Below are 23,541 nucleotides of genomic sequence, written 5' to 3'. Positions count from 1 at the left end.
CACAAAAAATGAGGGAAAATTGCATTTGAAGGTCAACCCAGAAGCCCTCATTGTCAGTTCTATTCAGTGGCACTGGGTTAGAGCTTTATCTGTAAGGAGCTATTTTAGTCTGGCTCAGGAAAGCTGCCAGGAGTCAGGAAGGCTCTGGAAGGGGTTTCTGTGCCCAGCCCAGCCCTGCATGAGGCTGAGCACTAGCAGGAGGCTGTAAATAGGAACTGGAACAGCTCCTGGCTGTGGTAGGCACCTTCCCTTGTGTGGAGCTCCCACTGAAATCATTGCACATTCCCATCTGCAGTAAGACCAAGTTTAAAGCACACTCCAAGGAAATCAGTTCATGCTACATCACTTCATTTTATGTCATGGAGATTTAAAAAGCAGTATTAAGTAACGCATTACTTGTTCATTTACTTCTGTCATTTTGCTTAGTGGTCAAAGGAAACAGCCTGTGGATTTCCATTTTATTCCTCACCAGAGTCAGATTCTGATCCTGTAATACTAACAAAAAGCTCCAGTATTTATGGTTCAAATGCTGTAACACTGCCAGCTACAGCTAATGTTCAGGGATTGAAAACTTATTTAGTTTGGTATTTTTTTAAGACTTTTTCTATCTTCAGTTGGTTTTTTTTTAATTCCAAAACACAAAATCAACATAATGTTCACTCTCCAAGAGTCTTGTAAAACCTCTTTAGGAATAAATATATGTGCATCAGTTGATAAAGAGCAGCATATGTGCAAGTGAAATAATAGTAAAATGGCCACTGACATTTCAAGATTTCATCTTTTCAGGCCATTCTCCTATGAAATTATCTGACTGCATTCCAGAGAGCTTGTTTCTCTGTCTCTCCCCTCTCTGCAATGTGATTCTCTAATAACAAAGTTTTCTAACAGGGATCTAAATATCTTACCAGCAGCTGCTAGGTAATTTAGGTAACTTTAAAACCACTGGGTAATTATTATAGACATATGAGTCCAATCCAGTAAAGACCAAAACTGATTCTGGTATAGAGAACTGCTTCAGACAGTAAAGAAACTGGTTCACGTAACAGATTCCCACTCCAGCAAGTAAATAAATATTGAGAAAATGCTCCTCAGAAGCCAAGGAACAAAAGTGTTTCTCATTTGAGGGGACAAGTAATTTCCTAGGGGGATGAATGTTGCTATTCTTAAGGCCATGGGCATACAATGTGTACAGTGAGACAGCAGAGTGAGAGGTCAGGCAGCAGAGAATCATACAGGGATCTTGTTCTCCAGTGTATGAAGCACACAATATCTGCAGGGAGAAACAGGCAAAAGCTGTGTCCTTTCTTAAAGATCAAACAGCCAGAGCCAGAAGAGTCAAAACCACTTGGTTCTTTCTCAGTGAATTCAGAGGTGAAACAGCACAGGACTCTTCAACTCACACAAATGATGACAGCTGGCAAAAAAATGTTTTGTACTTGCCTTTCATCTGTGGATGTGGAGTCATTCTCTAGCAAGCCCTGTTTTTACCGAGTAAATTGCTTTTGCATACTGACTTTTGATTCACTTTTCTTTAAACACACTAATATTTTCTTCCTCACAAATGGCACTGGGCAGCTACGAGTTTGAGCTGACTGAGGTCTCAGAGGTGAAGAAATGAAGGCAATTCAAGCAGAGTCTTATCTATATCTGAGACAAATCGATGGCTGGCTGTCACCTTCTCTTTGCATACGAGAAAGAAAGAAATTTCATAATCGCAGGATGTTTCACCCCTTGCCAAGGCAGAGACAAATGGATCTTGATTTTACTGGCTTTCAAAACACCATGGCTTGCCCTTCACTATCACATCCCACACACTGTCTATGCCACAGACAACTATCAGCCTGAAGGAAAATGTGTGCCTCAGAACCTGCCAAACTGCAGGAACTTCAATCCCCTCCCAGGCACAGCGCCCAGAGGAAGCTCTTTGGGAATCCATGGGAGAGGATGAGAGGAGAGAAACTACAGATTGGATAAGGAAGGTGGGGACACAAATGCATAACTGAATTTCTGTGACTTTCTCTTGTGTGAAAAAGGATAACTTGAGGAGCTGCTCGCCGTAGGAGCTGCAATGTATTTCCTAATGATTCACTGCTCAGAGACAGGGAGATTGAAGTGCCATTACCCTGCAAATGGCTCTGCAGGGAGCAGATCCTCATCCCTGCTTGCCACAGGGCAGGCCCGGGGACAAGTGAGGGCAGAGAGCAAACCCATGGGGCAGCCTGACACAGATTCCCAGGAGAGTCCTCATGGGAGTGACACAGCCCCCAGCTTCCCTCCCCAGAGTTTCCTGAAGAGAATTGAGGTGAACAGGGCTCCAGGAGATGAAGGCACAGAGTCTGGTCCAGCTTTGCTTTTACTGAAATCAGTGAGGAAATTTCCATTCATGTCAAAGGAGTCAGGAGTGTGTTCTGTGTTTGCAACCAAGAAAGTGTCAATCAGGCTCCTCCATCCTTGCCCAGGGAAGTCAGGTCACTGTCTTGCTCTTTTGGCTTCAGCACCATTATTCTAAAATTCACTTTGGCCTCCTGGGCTGAAAGGATATAAGTGGTAGAACTGACTGTTGATTCCTTTCGTGGTTTGAGTTGTTTTCTCCAAAAGATGAACAAAACCATCAAATCACTTTATAGTGAGCTCTTTTGTTCTAATTTTACCAGTATATGAGAAAATCCAAATGTGTGTGTAAAAAAATCTACTAAAAACCCTAACCAATGAAGGTCTGGCTGGTGGAAGGATTCAGGGCAATAAAAAGATCCGTAAACACTGCGGATATTCTTACAATAACAAATTACCTCTTTTGGTAGTGTTTGCAATCATTAGGCTTTTGCAATGAACAGCTTGTGTCACTGGAAATCACTCATCCTCATTCAGTGACAAACCCTCTTAAAGTTATTTCCTCAGATATTTTGCCTTTTATGAGCTGACAAAATGTTGATAATTCATGTTTCATTGCTGATCCTGAAGGGCAACTTACATAATTTATCCAAGGGTGCTCCTTCTGATTTCTCATAGTTTGCACTCCAAGCATACATTTTTCATCTCTGAGTTTTGAATCCATTTATACTGTGCAATTAAGTAGGCAGACAGCAGAACATGTTTCATGGAAATAAATTAGTATTATTTATTGTCCCCGGATCCATTTTACTAAGTAAGATTTCTATGAAAATGGAACATATTTGGCTACAGAAGAAAAGCCCTCTGGGAATAAGGATTAAAGAGTGCTGAGTTCTAAACTTTCTTGTACTCAGTAACTACCAGAAAACTCTAGAAACCTCACACATGATACAGAGTACTTTGCAGTGCACACCCAATCCCAAATGTTAAGGTTTTATTCCTGCTTTATAACGCACCCTTGAGGCAGACATACATACATTCTCACAAGTGGTTTCTCTGATGAAAAGGTGCCATGCAACTAAGACATCAGTTATCAAACAAAGTAAAAAAATTACACAGAATGAGTCCATAATCCCACAGGCTACCAACAGCAAGGATGATTTGTGTAGTTCAAAGTGTCCTACTTTCCAAATTTAATGCATTTTTTTCTCTAAAATATGTTTAAAGGAAATGAGAAAATTCATGAGCAACAGTCCCAAATATGACATTTTATGTTAATCTATGACTTTTTCAGCAATTATTGTTGACACTGGTTTGCCTATAAACACTGCATTATATGTTAAGTGTTCATTTCCTGCTTGGCACACACAGTTGGGCACAGAGTTTTGGAAGTCATTAACCCTCAGATTTATGAGTGTCTCAGGTGAGAGAAATGTCTTTGCTGACACATGTGAGTAGATGTGCAGCAGGAAGATCTTGACCCATAATAACAAACATGTTTTTGCAAAATAGCCCCTATCCAGAATTACACAGCACCACAGACTGGGTCAGGTTGGATGGGACCACGGGGCTCATCTGATGCCACTTCCCCACTCAGGCAGGGTCATTCCAGAGCGCACAGCACAGGACTGTGTCCAGACAGTTCTGGAATATCTCCAGCCAGGGAGACTCCACAGCATCTCTGGACAATCTGTCCCAGTGCTCGGTCACTCACAGGGAAGAAGTTCTTCCTCGTGTTCAGGTGGAGCTTCCTGGGCATCAGTTCCTGCCCGTTCCTCCTGTGCCATTGCTGGGCCCCAGGGAGCAGAGCCCGGTCCCTGCTCTGAGCCCTCCCCGCTCACACTGACAGACATTGGTGAGGTTCCCTCTCAGCCATCTCCTCTTGAGGCTGAACAGCCCCAGCTCCCTCAGCCTTTCTTTGCTCCTCTCAGCCCCTTTGTCTTTGATTAGATCGGGATGGATTTTGGTTGTCCTTCTGGACACTTGGGACAAGTTAGGCAGTAAATAAGCTGCACATTTTTGTTGAGTAACCCTGGACACACATAGCCAGACAAAAAAAGTGAAGGAAGGGCAAAACTCATGAAATATGGTAGGGAGACTATGGGAGTAAGGGTGGCCCATTAACTGGTATATTTCTGTTCTGTGGCCCTGAGACAGTCACATGAAATATCACCTGGAAAAAGCTGCTTTAAGTCACAGTTCCCCCCACTGTTGACAAATATTTTAGTAGGAATGCACTCTGAGGCACTAAAGTATTTCCAGTTCTCCCTTTTCCTTCTTTGTCTCAGTAGCTGCCTGGAGCAACCAGCTGTGGGAGGGGGAATTAGAAAAATGAGGCAATGTGTATAATAGTATAAACTGGATTAGTCTCGCTCTGTCAGTCATTCTCTGGGCTCTTTGTGAAGTAAATGAAAACCCAAGTTACAGCCTTCCTTCATGAGCTACAGGGGATGCAGCAATGACCTGGTGGAGGTTATTAAATGGTACATTTTAGGTGCACACTGCCAGCCAAAATCACCATTGACTTAGAAAAACACAAAGCTGTGTAGGGGAATTTTTAGAGCCATCTGATTGCCATCAAAGCAGGTGAGTTTTGCAACTGTTCTATAGAAAACAACCTCAATCCTTTCTAGAAAACCCTTTCTGATTTTCAGTGTGGGAGTTCTGTCTTGGTTCCACAGATCAGATTCGGCTGCTTTTCCTCTTGAAGTACCATACAAATATGTTAATATTTAAAATAATGAGCAAGGTAAAAATCCAGAACTGGCAGCATCCTTAGAATCAGTTGTCTTTATTGATGACAATATTTTGTCTGATATTTTCTAAAAGGGTCTAAGGTTCACTATAAATGTTTTATTGTCACTTTCAATTTTTTGGTCACTTTCTTTTCAAAAATTTTACACAGTTCTGGGTTTGTGTTTTTTTAAATGGAAACATGGAAAGAATATTAATTACATTCTCTGTTTGAAGCCCATGTTCAGGCTTTCAGCATTCTTGCTGTTTCTATAAAAAGAAGCATAACTGTATATATCCTTCAGTTAGCCTCCTTCCCACCTATTTAAGATAGTCTGAATAAGTCTAATTTGTTTTATGTCTTTTGTTGCCTGTAATAGATACAATTATCAGTTATGGGGAATTTACAGTAAGACAAGGGCATGACTGTGAAGGAACAGCAGTTGTGGTTAGGTCATATAAGTTATTTTTATGCCTCTGAAATTTTATTTTTCTTTCTTGGGGTTTTGTTTTTTTTTCCTTTTTAAAATTGGAGCGGAAACATGATGGGCTTGGGGAACAGCGTTATGAGAATATGATAGGCAGGGTCATGCTGCATCCCTGACTGACTGGGGAGGTGTTGAAGTAACAGGAAGTTTTTATGCAAAACACCAACATGGGTTTGTGGGTGTCTGTGCAATATGGGGGATGGGTATTATGAAGGAAGGTCCAAAGATATTTGTTTGAATATTTAACTATCAGATGCAAGAAACAAATTATTAAATAGCCCGTGATTTCAGTGCTCAGCAGCAGAGCATGTAAATACAAATGAGTCTTTCTGTAAATCCAAACAAGAGTCTTTCTGGCTAACAAGCTTAGAAAGATTTTGAAGTCAAAGTGAATATGGTGAAATAAGTTTTCACATGTGTCAGCCCAGGATCTCAGTGAACCTGGGACCTGTTCTATCTTTCTGCTTTTGGAACAAATTAGAGAATAAGAGTGATTTCAGAACTAGATTCACCCCACTGGTGCTGTTCTGGAGCGCTCTCACAGGTCCTTGCCTGGACAGAACCTGTGCTACAACACTCACAGCAAGAAGGGAGAGCAAGCAAAGCTACCTGTGAAAGCTTCATGCTACTACTGAATCTCATGATGGGAATCTCCAGCTTCTTTAGTACTGAGCTGTAACAGGGCCCCTTTCCCCTTTTCTCCACTTCATATTCCAGAACAGCTAAAAAGGTGGATCTCTGCAATACCGGAGTGTGGCAGGTCACCCCCAGTGCTGAGTTACCTTTCAAATGAAAATAATAAACAAGTTCCATGGTGCACTAAATTGCATCAAAACATAACCTTTGCAGTTTTCTGGCATTTCTGCTTCCTTACGCTGACTCAAGCTGGAGGATTCATGGTGAATTTTGCATTTAGCTCCAGCCCTCATACAAACTGCAAGAGGACAGAAAAGCTCAGCAGAAATGTATCTGAGAAGTGCAGTATCCAAAAGGACAGTGAAAAACTGCTTTGTTTCTCTGTGGCTCTTTGCCTGGTGTGTGTGCAGTTATTTAATCAGGGCATTATGAGCCTCCGCCAATGGCAAGACAGATGATTCTAAATGAAGCTGTGCACTCAGTAATAAGGACTGACCAAAGTGCTCGAGTGCTCTGCTTCAGAGCAGGCTCCCCAGGACTGTGTTGTAAAAATCATTTACTGGAAAGGCTGTAACCATGTTGTTACTATTATACAAGCCTGACAATTCATAAGCTTGTCTTTTACATGCACTAGAAAACAGGTGAGTTGCCCTGTACATAGTAAACCACCATTTCTAGTGTTCTCTAGTCCTTGGAAATTCTCTCCTGTATGCGAAGAGAAAGGCTTCAGGGACTTGTTAAAGAGACACCTTCCAACAATCTCCTTCATATTTAGCTTGCACAGCTAATCCTGAGAGATCCTGACACAGTCAGGGCATCAGATCCTCAGCTACTCTGAACCAGCTTAACTCCACTGATAACCTGGCTGAAGGAGGCCATTGTAGGGTAGAAATATGCATGAGGTACATTCCATTGCTGTGAATTAACACATCTTCGTTTATAACCAAAACCCAGCAATGCTTTCAGTACCACGGACAGAGAAATTGGCACAGAGCTCCCTTTCCACTCCAAATTGAAGAGCAAATACCCGACTTCCATGACGTCCGTTCTCCCTGTAATGGACATAATCAGGATGTCCATTCTCTTGTGATAAGACTGCCCTCGCATCACCAGGCACTGACAGGGAGCAGCACTCTGTTGTGCAGCGTTGTACAGATACACAACTTCTGCCTCCAAAGACATCCTGATTTAATACAACAAATCCTCAGAGTAAAAAGGGCAAATTCATATGCAGTAACAAACTTCTGCTTTTGTTAATACTCTTAGCGAGTATTTAATACTGCAAACAATATGCAAATACCAAAGGCTAATTGTTAACATTGGTAAAAGAGGGGATGACAGTTTTTCAGCTCTTTCACAGACAGTCTGGCGACTACTGTCATCATGCCATGCAATTTAGGATGACTGTAAGGAAGCATTACAGTAAACAGTAAGATCTATTTATTTTAAATCAATGCAAAAGTGTGACCAGAAGTCAGTGTTAGCATTTAAATAGGAAAGATAGGCAGGAATCATCTAAACCAGCTATAATGCTATAAATAACATTTTCCACAGTATTTAAAGAAAGCTGCAGCCTAACAGCAAACAAAAGAAATCAATTACTCAAATACATAATATAGTAATTTTCTGCTTTTCAAAGAACAAATTATGGTCTCTAGATTAATTTCTATTCCTATCTATATAGTTATACACAGAGAAATATTCTCATTAAAAAGAAAGGAGTGTGTAGAAGGGCAGCTCAGAGCAGAGCCAGGGTGCACACCTGGACATTGGGTCCTAGTCCTGCCAGCAGCTCACTCTGGTGCTGGGTATCAAGCTGATTTGGGTGGCAGTTCAATGCTGAGCACATAATTTTGAGCAGATCAGATCTCCCTCTCAGCCTGCACATTGCTCTCTGCGAAAAAGACCACCTTTTGTCCAAAGCATGCAAGACATAACCTTTCCTGGCACCTCAGGATACCAGTTATTGTTATTATTATTAGTATTACTACAAGTGCTGCACTGCACTCAGCTCCTGAGTGCTGGAACAAAACCAGACACACTTATGAGAACAAAAAAAGCACGTCTGTATCGTGTCAGAGAACCTGCAAAACTGTTGCATGTGTCTGACTCAACCAACTCAGTCAACAGTGATTTCAGTTTTCGATTCCATTTTAGAAAGTGTGGAGTTTCTCAGTCCTGAATTCGTGCCAGGCACTGCAACAAAACCAACACTGCAACTGAAGCATCAGTTGGAGAATTACACCCTGTCATCAGCATATGGTAGACAATAACATAGCCATGACAAACTGAAACTAGAGGTGAAGTATCATTCCAGAACACAGCACTCTCTGGAGAGTAAACATAGCAGATGCACTGGTTAAAACCTGCCACCAAGGTGCTGCAAAGCCATGCCATGTTTAAAAACATCCAGGTGAGACTTCACGATGCACACCAAAAGATGGGTGAGGAACCAAGGATATCAGCAAGCCCAGCACCAGCCAAGTTGAAGGTGTCACAACAGATAGCACACAAAGCTTCTATTCCTCTGGTCAAATCAAACACTTGATGAAACTTAGAAATATTTTCCTTGATACTGTCTAGTACAGTTTTCGTGACTAGCTTTTCAAGATCTCTTGCCTCAGTGGTTACCTGAAAAATTATAAAGGGTTTGCAGGCTTATTAGATTGCAAAGAAGACAGTTCTGCCAGTTGAAGAATAATAGCTGGTATCTTAGATACAACAAGGTCCCACGGATAATGTGAATTGGCAGTGATCTATCTTTTTTAACTCCTCTTTCCATCGGCACTTTGGACGGGTTATGTCAATTGCTGCTTCCCGGAAATTATGATTTCAAGGAAGCTCTCCCAGCACAGAACATTTGTTGAGCTCATCAATACAGTGCAAGCACTGAAGGTGTGAATTAAGTGCTGTACTGCTGCACCCTCTGCCCGAGACAACGAGGCAATAAAGTGGTCGTCATCAGCGCTTTCCAAATATGAAACACATTAAAGACTACCAATATTTATGAAAATGTCTATATTAAATCCCACCTACTAAACACGGGGGAGAGCAAACGTCCCAGCGATCCTCCCTCGGCCAGCGGCTCATCGCTCCTCTTCGCGGAGCGCGCCGCCCGTGCCGCCCGTGCCGCAGGGAAAGGCTGGAGCGCCCGAGCCGCACCGGCTCCGCTGCCCTGTGCCTGCCACACTCCAGCTGCGTCCCCGACACAGCCCCCTCGCAAAGCACCGGCCTCAGAGGGCAAAATGGTCACACGAACCCTCGTCCCCGAGAAACCCGAGGTGGCCTCGCTCCGCCAACGTGAGCCGGGACCGCCCGGCCCCGCGGCAGCCGGGGCTCCCCGGCCGGCCGGACCCGCGCCCGCGGCCCCCACTCACTTCTGCCCAGCGCCTCCGCCTTCCACTCCGTCTCCTCCACTGCCCCGTAGCGCCGCATGGGTCTCTCGGCCTCGGCGCTGGCCGAGATGGACCTGCGGAGCTCCATGGCCGGGTCTCCGCTCAGCCCGTGAGGCGGCGCGGGCGCTGCGCGGGGCTCGGTGCGCGGCGCGGGGCCCGCGGGCGGGGGGCGGGCAGGGGCTCCGGCACATGCTCAGTGCGGGGCTGGGGCGGGGGAGCCGCGCCACAAAGCGATGTCACACCTCGCACATGCTGCACACACGCCCCGCCCGCCCGGCCCTGCCTCCGCTCGGGTGGCCACTGCCCGGAGCTCCGCGCCCGCGGTTCGCCGCCGTGCCGCTGTCCAGCCTTGTCCAGCCCATCCCTGCCCATCCCTGCCCTGCCCATCCCTGCCCTGCCCTGCCCATCCCTGCCCTGCCCAACCCATCCCATCCCATCCCATCCCATCCCATCCCATCCCATCCCATCCCATCCCATCCCATCCCATCCCATCCCATCCCATCCCATCCCATCCCATCCCATCCCATCCCATCCCATCCCATCCCATCCCATCCCATCCAGCCCTTCTCAGCCCTGCCCTGCGGAGCTCCCCTTGCGCGGCCAAACCGCTCAAGCAGGCGACATTTGGCAAATCTGCTCGCTGCCAGGGCATGGCAGGACTGTCCATCCTGTGGCCGCTGCAGCGCTGAGCACATTTCTGACCTGAGCAGCTGGGGTGTAGTGGTAACATCCACAGCCACTCACGGCTTTTGCAGTCTAACACATCTCGGGTTCCCGTGCATGCAGCCTTTGGCATTCCTAAAAGTCCTGCACTGACTGGAATGACACTCATTCCATCATCACATTGCCAGAAGCCAGAGGACAGTACTCAAACAAGAGATGAGATTTTGTGTCTCTCATTTTTCATCAGCATTCAGCTTTGCTGCTTATGCAGCCTGCTGGGAATAAAGGAAATGACTTTGCAGGAAACACAAGTGTGGTGATTATTATTGTTACTCCTAAGTTTTTTTCTTTTATTGTGGGGGAGGTTAGATGGATGAAGTCCCTGAAGAGCATTTTACAGTTGGAGACTACCTTTCCTAGTGAGATCACATTACACTTTACTGACATAAGGACAATGTAATTTCTGACATAAGGACAATGAAGCAGGAGCTGGACAGGTTGTCCAGTGTCCCACAGCAAATCAGGGGTTTAGCACTTTTTCCCTCATCTATAAAGAATCATGGGGTACTCTGGGTGAATACTGGTAAAGCTGATTTGTTTGTAACCTACTTTTTGCCTGCAAAGTCTTGTCCTTAATCGTCAACACTTCATAAATACCACCTCTGGATTCAGTGATACACTTACTAATTGGACTGGCACACATTGATGCTATTGTGTGAACAATTTTGTTTGAGGAGTGCTTCACACGCCGGAGGCGAGAAAACCTCCACACTGCTTTTAAAATTGTATCTGAAAAATTCTCTATTTGTCTTCCTGAGAATTGGAATTAGCCAACAAGATGAGCTGGACAGTTTTAGGACATCTTCAGGGCACTCTGATTTTTCTCTGTCAGCTGTGCTCCCCAGAGATATGCCATGAATTGAGCACCAGACGCGCTGGAACAGCTCTTGTTGGCTGTGCAGTGCCTCATCCTCGCTGGTTTTGGACTTTAGAGGCAGAGCCCAAACAGAGCTGTGAGTCAAGCAGAAAAGCTGGTGGCAGGACTCTGCACAGCTGATTTTGGGTGACAGTGCAGCTGTCTGCTGGGGTGGGCTGGACTGACTCACTGGTAGAAGTGAGGAACGTAAGTGTGGGAGGAATAAGAGTCCATCTGGGATCTGGATGAGAGTGGGACTAAGGGAAACAGGCTGATCGGGGAGAAGGGCCAATTTTTAGTGGATCTGAGGACTATTTAATTTCAAACCATCCTTTCAAGTTTTTTAGGTAATTACAACCCAGCTGCATTGTTTAGGAGATGAGGGAGTTATCATAGAATTAGTTGAATATTTAAAGCTCTGCTTTTGTTAGTATGGCTGAAAAACACCCACTAGCCAGAAACTTGTGTGCAAAGAATTTACTTGCATAAAGCAAAGAATATATAAGGTGATTTATTGTAATTAGGAAGTTTTTACCTGTCCATTTTGAAAAGTCACAAAATCCAGTAAGGATCCAGTTCTACAAAGTGCTGCATGTATGAACAGGTGTGTTGTAGCCACCTGCTGAGGTCATTTGCACTCAAGTGTTTGCAAGAGTAGGGCCCAAGTATGTATCAATTTTTTTGCTAATGTAATATCAGAATTTTTGTTACTTTGACTGGAGCATTGCTGCTGCATTTGCCAGTGGAATTAATTTTCTCTCCTACTGATGATGTCTTTCAGTGGACCTAGCAATATAAATTATAAATGCATTCCTTTACTCATGAAGGCTGTTTTTCTTCTGTTGAAAGCAATGTTAATGCAGAAAATAGAAAAATTTGGGTCTCTTCACACTGCTCATAGAATAATGCCTGGTAGAGATTACTTTGAGGTGCACTTTGCTCTTGCAGTCATTTTCCCTGACGGTTTCAGTTCCCATTTCTCACTAAATCCTGCCACCAGGAGCTATAGCTGGGCAGGAACAGTTGGCAATTCCATTCTCCTGTCTCTTGCTCTCTGGCCTCTGTCAGACATCACAGATGCCCCATGGCAGACATGACTTACTTAGATTTATCTCAGCTACTTTTTGTCTAGAAGGTCAGAATACACAGCACAAATTTAGGAGATGCAGCAGCAAAGAGTCAGGGCATAAATGTCTGTTAGAAAGAATGGAAACAATCTGTGCACTTCAAATCTGCAACTCTGACTGAAACAGAGATTTCAGAGACATACATGGTTAAACTTTTGTTTCCCATTTTACTTTTGTCTTAGTGAATTCTTTCTACATTCACTGTCTTTTTAAGGTACAAATTTCACAGAAAAAGCTGCTATAGCATCTGTCAGGTGCATTACTAATACCATAGGTAGTGAAGTTGCCTATGTAAGAGTCTTATTTTTATCATTTGGAGCCAAGTCCAGTGGTGTGACTGGACTGACTGTTGTGCAGGTGAGTCACTATGCAGGTGGCTTTTGCATCAGTGATGGGTGTCCATGGCTACAAAGGAAAAACAGAGGTTTGAGTTCAGTAAATTTAGATGTTGAGATAAATTGGTCTGGGCTATTTTAGACTTGCAAACACAGCAGGCAACAAGTAATATTTCAGCATGTATGTGGGTATGTCCATTTTGAAGTAATAAACATCCTGTGTAAACTTTGCAAACACAGCAGCACACAGCTCCAGGCACAGCTTTCTCAGGGCCTGAGCCTTTTCTCATTTCACACAGTCCAAAATGTAAAGGTGACTTTCTGTAAGCTTCCATTTTACCTACACTAGTTGGTATTTTACAGAGAGAACTCAAAACTGCCTGCAAGCTGTGAGGCACCCAAAGAATCTGTGCCAGTGTCCTGCTGGTGCATGTCCCTGTGCAGTGTCAGTGCTCCATTACCCCTGCATCCTATCAGGCATTTCACTGTTCCCCTCACTGGAACTGGAAGCTATAAAGTCATTGCTGTGACTTCTGAAAGGGTTTCTTTACAATTTGAATTTCTCTCTATGTTTGTACCTGTGCTCCATTGGATTTTTTTGCCAATTTCTGCCCCAAAACAGTAAGCAAAACATTGTATGGGTAATTACCATGATGTATCAGGTGTAGTTATGAACACATAGTAATTCATTACTGTATGATGACCATTCTGAATTAGATGTAGAGCTAATGCAAAATCCTTCAGTGTCATTGGAATGTTAATGTCAGTTATTAGTCTGGTTACATTTTGGATCTAAAAGTATGTGATGCATGAAATGGAAGCAGCTGAACACCCTTAGTAGGTAAGTGAAGGTGTTTTTTAATTCCCAGAGAGGTGTAAGCAATGGTAAAACAAGAATACCACAGGGCACCAGTCTCTCAGAGGTAGTTTTTTCCTGGCCAGCAGAGAGCAGGGAAAAACAAACAACTAGAAGTAGAAAAAGGAATCATTAAAACTTGTATTTTCTTTCCCAAATATTTGAGCAATGAGAGAAAAGTTGCTATCCTGGCAAATCAAAGAAAGAATAATGAAGGTTTATTCTTATATTTGCACACACTAAGTGTATGTTAGTTACAGTAAAATACTAATTCCGGGGAAGAGTTGTAACTTGGATTACTCTGCCACCAAGTTACGCCCTGAAGAAGGACACACAATTCAGGATGAAGCTGACACTTCTTCAGCAGATAAAGGATCTCACGTGGTGCAGAACTTTGTGTGCATTGTTTGAGTCCATATGGGCCAAACCCTGTATTTATCACAGCCATCTGTGTGCTTATGCATTTTGGTTCTGTTGTAACTGGAAAAAGCACAGTGACAGGAACAGGGTGCAGTTCTCATTCCCAGTCAGCTCCCATTGTCCTGATATCTCTGGTGACAGAACTACCTGCTAGGCTACATATCCATGCTCCCTCTTGGTCTCTGGTTGTCAGTCTTGAGGATGTAAAATGGAAATGGGGACTTATCGATATCCCATTTTTGAGGTCTTCTGGCATTGGGGAGCATTAGGATAGGTGTCCCCTGTTCCATCACTTACATGGCCCCCAGGTGTGTGCACACTCACCTGCTGTCATTTTCCCCCTGCTGTTTTACAGCCCCACTTCACGACCGGTTTTCCCTGAACACAGCAAACAAAACCACCCATTCTTCAGCTTCTGAAGTTCTCTCATGTACCTGCTGCTACAGCAGAGCTGTCCTTGACAATGTCTTTTCTGACCATACTTCACACCTCATTAGGCTTTTCCAGGCCCAAGATTTCCTTCAGCACAAAAGGTGTAATTGCTATTAGTTTCATAGCAGGGAATGATACATTCTACTATATTCTTTGCATTTAATTGTTTTTCTTTCTGGATACAAGGTGCAATATTTTTAGGTACTACCCCAATAAAGTAATAAACTGCCAAAAAAAGAGGAAGGCAGTGTTTATTAGGGTGGATGATGTTGAAAAGTATATGCCACACATATATATGTGTAATCTGCATTATTTGTTCTTGTTTAAAAATCTATTACAGTAACTTCAGACATTGTGGACTAGGAAGTGCATGTGAATTCTTAGTGCAACTTGGATATTAAGAGAGGACAGATAGTCCTTGGCTGTTTAAGAATGGGAATATTAGGCAGAGATAGAAACAAATATTGTCTGAGGCATATGTGAAAGTCACTGGGATTAATACAGCATTATTGTCTACATTTCAAATTAGGGGTTGCACAGCAAAAAAGGGTTTGCAAACGAGTTTCAAGAATGATATAGCAATGGGCTAACAGAGCAAAACCCATTACAGTTTATCCAAGGAATAAACAAAAACTCTGCTTACAACTACATGCACACAGAAGGCTTTGCCTGCTGTACCAAATCTTTAAATCTTGTCAGAAAGGGGGTAACATTTCATTAGAATGTTAAGGCTAGACTGATGTGGGTAGGTAATAAAATTTCATAAGAATGTATAAATAATTTCTTTGAGACACAGAAAATCCTGTTACTTGAAGTGTTTGAATAAGTTCCTAGAAGATGGCATTGGATTTGACATGACTGGTTTGATTCAGGAAGAACTCCTTGCTTTGCATTACCCAAGGATTCAGACTGAGTGATCCTTTTTCTGTCTGTTGGCCATGAAGTCTATGAAACAGAATTTTTCAACTTGAAATCTTTCCATAAAGCTTCCTCCTCATTCTAAATATACAAGAAGTTACAGCAGGGAATGGAGGTGGTGTGTCTCTTCCAGTTGTGGAATGTATTACTCCCTTCAGCCTTAAATCTTTTGAACCATTTCCTTCCCAAGAGTATCCCACACAAAATTTACTGAGTGAAGTCCTTCTGTGAGGACCCTATTCTAACCTCTGTTCTCTAGAAAAGTTGTTTATATATTTTTCTTACCTGAATTCTTCCATTCCTTCTGCAAATACATTAACTATCTAAAGAAATAATTACATCAAAATTTTGCATCTTTTTAATAGCAGTCCACTGGCTTCGGCACAAGCCTTTGAAGATGGGAATTCTGTTCTGAACTTATTCAGAAATGGCAGATGACTTCATGCAATTAAACTCTAAAGGGAGTGATTAATCCCTGGTTAGTTTTCACTCTGCTGCTGTGTTAAGGTCTGTGATATCAAATTGAGCTTTTTGCTGCATGTGGTCCATGAAGATCCCATAAGAACTTTATATAAAATCTGTCTTTGTTTATACACATATGAGTTAAAGACAGACAGAGCCAAAGAACAGCATTTAATGTTTATTAAGCCTTTGCAAAAACACTGACAATTTCAGTCAACTTGAAATGCATTATTTTAGTAAAATTCAAGTATTTCTTGCACATCTCACTGGATTGGCACTAGCAGTAGAGGCAGCAGCACAAGCAGGAAGCACTGGCACTTACAGCAGAGAATTGGAAGGCTGAAGCTGCATAGATTTCAAAGGTTGTTCTATAAAGAGAATTCAACATATCAGATATGGTAACAGATTAGAGGCAGTTTCACCTTCGCTGCAGCAGGAACTGGTTATTTTATGCTGTGTTACTGGGTGGGTGCTTCTGGTGTGAAAAAGACAGAGGCCTTCTGGTGAATTTTCCAAGAAGGATGTATTTAGCATACTAGTAAGCACAGAAGGTTCATTTACATGAAAGATTTGCAGTAGAAAAATAAATTTTGAATTTCTCATTTTATCAAATTCAGATTCCACATCTCCATAACCATCCAGAATAACATGGAGCTGGAACTCATATAAATGTCTGCTCATCCCATTTGCTCTTAGAGAGAATCCATGACATAAAAATATCACCTGACTGCAGGCCTAATAGCTCCTGGCAGTGTGTTGCTTCTTCCTGAGCACCTATGTGATGTATAATTCTGTTCATCTTGCTGGTTGTGGAAATCTGCATGTTCTGCTGGCAGTAAGATCAGTGCAATTCCTAGAAATAGTCATAAAGCCCTTATGACTGTTTTTGAAAGGGTTGCAGAGACACATTAGGATAAATCTTTCCCATGTTTTTCTTATTTCTTTTTTTATTCCCCCAGGGAAATTACTGAGTTGCTAAAAGAAGAAAAAAAAAGTTGACATATGTATCAAACAGGGTTGGACTAGATGACCTGGGATGGACATACAGATGTCCTTTCCAACCTCAACCATTTTGTTATTCTGTGAAATTAGTCTTCCAAGCCAAAAAAGTATCAAGAAAGAATGAAGGCTCTAGAAACTAAGGGCTTAAGTCCTCAGACTAAACTGTCAGAGGAAGAAAATCTTTAGGAGATCCATTAATTTATGCACACTGAGAAATTGTTCCAATGCAGCTTCATTATTTTGCATTATGTGGGTCTGAAATGTTTGTCAGACCAATCAGTGCTCATAATTAAAAGGGAAAAAACACAGATTTTTTTTGATGTGAAAGGGATCTGTGTTACTTAGCTGTCAAGTGCCTTAACAAGAGAAATGGAGAAAGTGAAAGGATTATGCAGGATCTAAAGTCTACTGAAATACAAGAGCCACAGGCTTCCATTACAGGAAAGAACTGTACTTCAAGTAATAAAAGATGGAGAGAAATTCTGAACTCCCCAGCCAGAGGAACTTGAAGACAAAACAGGATTTAGCTCAAATTCTCAAGCAAAAAGCTTGTAGCACAAAAGCAAGAGTGATAAAGCACAGCTTATATAAGCTTTTAAGCCATTTGAAATAAAATATGGATCTTTCATTTATTAGTTAGCCCTGATGAAGAAAGGCATCAGCATTATGCAGGTCATAAGTTATAAATTCTTGATTCATCTGGGGATGAAGTTTTACCAACCATACCCATGAAGAAAGTTTTTTGCTCTGAGTTACAGCAAAGCGTCACATACTGCTTACAGCAAACCAACAGCATTTCACTCTCCTTGTAATGACATTATTTTCCAGTTCCCTTCTCCAAATGAATTCTATTAAACATTAAACACTTAAGGCACAAGCAGAAATGAAAATAAACATCATCTGTAAAAAAAAAGTTAAATATTTAATTAGCATACCTTACCTGAAACTTTTAGCTCTTACTAAATAGAAAAGACTTTAGAATACCAGTCTGATCCCAAAAATTTCAACAGAAAAAAACCACTACTGAAATTGCTTCTTTATCCTGAGGACTTTATACACACAAGAACAGTTCAACAGCTATAGCTGTCTGAATCATCTGTTCACTCATTTTCTAAATAGAGAAAACAAACAGAGAAAAAATGCAGTTAGTTCCTCTGTGCATTTCTACTCCTCCTGGGACGTCCAGCATCAGGACTGCTCAGTTCACACTTTGTGATTCATGCAGCAACATCCAGCAGGGGAATTCAACTCACCAAACACAAGCACCTACAAAGAAGCTATTGACACAGCAGTCAGTCATCCGAGCCTCCATGTTACAGATGGAGAGGAATGGGCCCTTACAGTGCACATTTCAACACACAACTTAAAGCAATTTGCCAAGCTGGAGATGTCCATGCCAAAGGTGTCAATTAAAGTTAATTCCATGGTGAAGCTGTGGGCAGGTGTGCTCTTCCACATCTGCCTGCACAGCTGAAGATGGAATTGCAGTGACTTGTCCATCCTGAGAGGGAAGGCATCTCCTCCACCTGCCAGCAGAACAGGCTGTGGAAGCAGCCCCCTACCTTCTACCTCCTCCCACTGCTGCACTGCTGACTCTGGTCAAAGCCATATGGGCACTTTGCATCACTTTTGACCACTGGGTTATGCTAAACAAGTTGATTTTACCTGAAATAGACTGGCCAGTGCTTGCATGATCCCTTTTCCTTTCTCAGCTAAGCAGCACTGGGCTCCTACAGTGACAAATAATTGTTAGCAATATATTAAGTAATACTGCTGCTGGCCAAAAGAATGGGTATTTATAGCCTAAGCAGGCTTTGGTACACTATTTAGACAAGACTGAGGAGCTCAGACACTCCTCAAAGTGGTTAATTATTATTGTTGTAGCAGAGGGATGAGTCTTCTCTTTAGAATCAGACCCATTAAATCAGATACTCTTTCAAGCTTACAATTTAGTAACTTCAAGGCATAAAATCCCATTCTAATATAGCAAGGGCTCCTTTACTGGTCTGATTTCAACTTACTGCAATCACAGAAATTTGTACAGTTCCTTCTTTTGAGATACACATGCACATTTAAAAAATACCCGTATCCAGACCTGATCCTCAAGCTGAAAAAGCAAATCCACAATTAATTTTCACCATCTCCTAGTCTCCTATGTATAATTACCCAGTGTCTTCTAAGAATAGGAATGTTTAAAAGCCTTTTGAAGAAGAAATGGAAGTTCCTGATGTGTATATATATATATATATATAGCTGGATTCTGCCTTCATGTTACCTTCCTTCCCACGTTCTTTTTCTTCAAAATTTTAATTATATCTTCAGCATGATGAAATAGCTAAAAAGAGTAGAGGAGTCCAGACCCCCATGTACCTTTGGCCCTTGAGGAGCAAAGGAAGCAGTGGCTGCACACAGAACAAAAGTTCCCTGCAGTGTTTGGGGGGGTTCCACCGAGCAGGAGCTGCTTATGACTGACCCCAAGGGTCAATGGGCAGCACCCACCCCAAAGGGCTCTGACCAAAGTAATCTTTATTCTCCCAGCTAAGATAAAACATATACAAATATAGTAATCAGGTTTGTATGTCCTATGAAATAATTAATTTCCTATATAAATTTTAACACAGAATAAAACAAGTTGGCCCCATAGAAAAGTGGGCTCTACAAACACAGTACTTTTGTTTCCTCTCAATGAAACATGTTCAATGCCACTTTTTATATATGGAATCCATTAAATTTTGTTCTGCAAAGTAATCTTGCATTTATAACAATTATCAAGTCCAACAACTGATGATTTAATGTTCTATTCCCCTTTTTCTAGCAATTACAAGTTGCTTGAAAATTAAATTACCATTAATACTTCTCCCCAGTGATGCATCCTGACATGATGTGCAAATGCTTACATTGCCCTGTAAATCAGTTGTTCCCAGATGAGATGGGCTGACAGCATGAAAATAATTAAATGTCAATATACAACTGGCCTCTTTCATGAAAAATAAACAGGCACAAAGACAAACTGTTCCACTGCTTATACTAACCACCAAATATTGAGATAACTGCTTATTTTAAACACAGCAATGAGGCCACAGTGTGATTTACTGACTTTCACAAATCCAATTTAGCAATTTAGAATGTGTTCAGAAGTAAAGTTCTTATTTGTCTGATGATTCTTCATCTGCATTGACCTTCTCTCCTTGGAGCCACATAAATGCTGACTTTGCTGTGCCATCTCCACTCTGTTGGGAAAAGCAAATGAAGGAAGCCCAGACAAAGCCACAGAGCCCAGTGTAAGCTGTTCTCAGGTGAACTGGGATCAAAATGAAGTTTGATAGCTGTGTTGGAAGGAGAGAGAGCTCAGTTAGTGCTCCAGGCATTGTTACACACCCAACAACTCCACTGCTTCTCCCGAGGTCAGACACAGTGGGGCTGCACAGGACTGGGTTTTATGGCAGGGAAAGGCTCACAGAGTCACCCTGAGAACTCACCTGCACAAAAGGCCAGTACATCAGTCCTGTCTGAAAGGAAAATAAGGCATTTGTTATTCTTATGGATTTCAGCCACCAAGACTCATTTTTTTCCACATTCAGTGATGACTGAAATATATTTGAGTAAAGTTAATAAAAGCTGTTCAATTACAAATGGAGCTGCTTTACCTAGAGGTTGCCATATTAAACTTCTGATCATCTTCATGAGCCTCTGTTCTCTGAGTTTTTCAAGCACGTAATTCTAACTCATTTTAAATACAAAACCCTAAGCACAGTTAAGTCTTTACAGACATCTGACACCAGACACAATAAACGCATTTACCAGATGGGTGAACAAATGTTTAAACATGTGAACATTTGTTTCAGCCATTAATGAAAAATACCACTGAACACTATTTATTTCACACTTGCAATGCTCCTTCTACTTACTCATACACGTAAGGCATATTTAGAAAAATCAATGGATAATTTACTCATAGAACATAAGGCTGATAGAAACCTTATGTTTTGATAGGCTATAGTGGGCACTGCTTTTAGAATCATCTTCCATATGAATAAAAATAATCTTTTTCCATCCTACCTATATAGTTTTACAATATGAAGAGAAATTCATATTGCAATCACATTTTCTCCTCCTACTTTTTTTTCTTGCTAATCCATCATTCTTCCTGCATCTGAGAAACCTTTCACATTCTCAGCTTGCTCAGCTCTGAGGTAGCACAGATAATTTTGTCTTGTGTATGCAGAAATGCAAATCAAAGCCACTCTTTATAGCAAAGCCTTCTTAAAACAAGGGGTTTTGTTTCTGAAAGTGAGAAAACTGTCACTGAAAAGTACAGGCTAAAAATGATTCTCAAAGAAGGCATCTCTGTAATTAATTATTTTAATATATGTGCATGTAAGTGTTGTCAATTGTACCACTAACTAAACACTGGTGCGTGGGTAGTTCTTAAGACAAAAGAAATCTGAATTGGTGCTGTATTGTACAACTGTCATTCAAACAGAGTTGGGTGCAAGTGTTATGTACATACACACTGTAATTTCATTTTTTAAAATGGCATTACTTCACCCATCTGGCAGCACTGCCTAACCCAAACTGCCTTTACTTCACATGACTGCTGGTCCTTAAAGCTTCCTACACATAATCAAATAATGGAGTGAAAGAAAGAGTTAAAAAAAATGTTGGAGGAAGGAATATTTCAAATAGTCTGTCCTTTTTGTTTGATTGTTTGTTTGTTTGTTTCTTTGTTTAGCTGTGAGCTAAGCAAATTGCTTGCCTCACCTTATATGTATTCCAAAATTTCTTTTTACAGTCTGAAAAGATGTCCTCTTTCCTCTGAAGGATGCTCATACCTAGTGGTAAAATAGTTATAACAATCAGAAAAAATGCAAAAAATTATATGTTCACATTTTCCAGTGACATCCCAGACCCTTCTCAAAATACATTATAATATCTTTGAAAGAAAAGCTGATTTTGTTACAAAAATACCATTCTGACTACTGAATAGTGCTACATCAGATGTCCTCATCTATTGACTCGACTCCCAGCACTGCCACCTGAGATCAGCTGGGATTTACTGCGTGTACAGGTCTTGTAGCATCTGTTTCTCTGCTATATCACACACCAGCAGTGTAGTGGTGGAACAGAGGATGAAAGCACCTCTTGCACCCATGAGAGAGAGAATAAGGCATTTTGCACACAAGCAGAGGCTTCCTAGTCCAACTCTGGGATCTTTCCAGGTATTCCCTTGCCTTGGGGTTATCAGTATCTCTCAATGGATACATTATTTTACTGCTACCCAGTTCAGGGACTTTCACTATTCTTTTTCTGGTCCTTCAGATCCTTCTGGTCCTTGGGAAATTCTCAGCTTAAGGTTTGACACAGTTAAGATTTTGAGAGGAAGTATCTGGTGTTTGACTTTTTTTTTTACTTCATTTCTCTTCAATCACAAATTGAATGATTTCCCTGTTGGAGTGATAGAATGCAGATCTCCCAATCCCAGACAAAAAGAGGACCTGTCTTACTCTTCTACCACATCAAGTGTAAGTTAAATGAGAGCATTTAATTACATTCGTCTCACCTATTAATTTTCTTATTCCCTCATGTTTATTTCTGAAATACATACTAGATCACTTTAAGGTATCTTATTACTTGTTAGCTTTTGAGATTAGCCATTAGTAGCATGCTTTATTTCTATAGATTCTCACAGCGGGACCTGGTTGGCTGAACAGTGGCATTTGCTGACATTTACAGCAGTTTTTCTTTATAAAATGAGGCAGCTGATGCTGAGAACTGAGCACGGCAATTCAAACAGACGTGGCTACAATCCTTGTAAGGTGCTTTGCATTCTTTGCTGCTACTGAAAAGCCACGGGCCCAGCCGAGTTCAGGGCAGGGCTGTTTAGGGCCAGGACCCCTCATGGAGAGCTCTGAAGTGCCACAGGCGGTTCAGCGCCATCCTCGGGGGGAGCTGCCGAGCCCCGCGGCCGCGGCCCCCGCTCCGAGCGGCGTTTTGGGGCGCGTTGGGCGGCCAGGGGGTCCCCAATCCCCCGGGCTCCTTGGGGTGGATGCCGGCCCCTCCGGCGGTGCGCGCTGTCCGAGCCCGGCGCGGGTCGCGATGCGGTGCCGCAGGGGGCGCGGGGCTCTGCGGCGCAGCCCCCGGCACTCACCCGTGTAGAAGGCGAGGACGGCGACGGGCGCGCCCAGGAGCTGATCGCAGAGCACCTTGCCCAGCACGGCGGCCGGGCGGCGGCCGGGCAGCGCCCGCTCCAGCGCCCGCAGCCACACGTAGCTGAAGTTGCCGTGGAAGGCCAGGGCCACCAGCGCCACTCGCCGCGTCTGCGCCCAGTCGGGCGGCTGTCCCCGCAGCCGCTGCTGCGCCGCGTCCCCCGCCGCGAACAGCCCCCCGTAGAGCAGCACGTTGCAGAGCCAGGGGAAGCGCCGCACCCCGCGCAGCAGCGCCCCGGCCATCGGCCGCCGCCGCTTCCGCCTCTCCTTCCTCCTCCTCCTTCTCCTCCTCCTCCTCCTCCTTCCCACGGGCCCGCCCGCCGCCGCCTCCCCGGCCCCGCCGCCGCCTCGCCATCCCCGCGGCCCCGGAGCGCTCCCCCTGCCAGGGAGGGCCGGCTCCCTCCCCACGGCGGTGGATGAGCCGCGGGTGACGGAGGGGCAGCCGGGCTCGTGGCAGCTCCTGGGCTCGCTTCTCGAGTGCCCCTGCGTTCACCCCGAGGATGCAGGTGACTGTGTCGCCTGGGCTTTTCTAAGTAGCACCGTGGGGTCACTGCATTAGTGCCGCAACTATCGAGTGATAAATGAAAATTAGGCACTGTTTCCTTATCTTTTTTTTTCATT

At 43.0% G+C, this 23,541-nt stretch overlaps 2 protein-coding genes across 4 annotated transcripts in view; both read right to left on the bottom strand.

Annotated features, from left to right (window-relative positions):
* The window catches only part of BMERB1 (bMERB domain containing 1), a 46,707-nt gene extending 36,970 nt beyond the window's left edge, over positions 1 to 9,737 (bottom strand). The window contains exon 1 of the mRNA XM_058849334.1: positions 9,566 to 9,737. Within this exon, the coding sequence (XP_058705317.1) occupies positions 9,566 to 9,671 (106 nt within the window). The 5' untranslated portion in view covers positions 9,672 to 9,737. The remainder of the gene's footprint in view (positions 1 to 9,565) is intronic.
* Positions 9,738 to 15,877: 6,140 nt separating this feature from the next.
* MPV17L (MPV17 mitochondrial inner membrane protein like) lies at positions 15,878 to 23,205 on the bottom strand. Of its 3 annotated transcripts, XM_058849337.1 has the most exons (6): positions 22,863 to 23,205; positions 21,476 to 21,546; positions 20,194 to 20,223; positions 19,894 to 20,040; positions 18,380 to 18,444; positions 15,878 to 17,614 (listed from the first exon to the last, which is right to left on the bottom strand). In XM_058849337.1, exons 1-5 carry the CDS (start codon positions 23,161 to 23,163, stop codon positions 18,427 to 18,429), a joined length of 567 nt encoding a protein of 188 aa, XP_058705320.1. In that variant the 5' UTR covers positions 23,164 to 23,205; the 3' UTR covers positions 15,878 to 17,614; positions 18,380 to 18,426. The 3 variants fall into 3 exon arrangements, with proteins under 3 accessions (XP_058705320.1, XP_058705319.1, XP_058705318.1); XM_058849336.1 differs by having other exon boundaries at positions 15,878 to 18,444; XM_058849335.1 differs by lacking the exon at positions 18,380 to 18,444.
* Between the last annotated feature and the right edge of the window lie 336 nt (positions 23,206 to 23,541).

This window comes from Poecile atricapillus, chromosome 14 (assembly GCF_030490865.1).
Source record: "Poecile atricapillus isolate bPoeAtr1 chromosome 14, bPoeAtr1.hap1, whole genome shotgun sequence".
Lineage (NCBI taxonomy): Eukaryota > Metazoa > Chordata > Aves > Passeriformes > Paridae > Poecile > Poecile atricapillus.
This window is presented reverse-complemented; position numbering and strand designations above follow the sequence as displayed.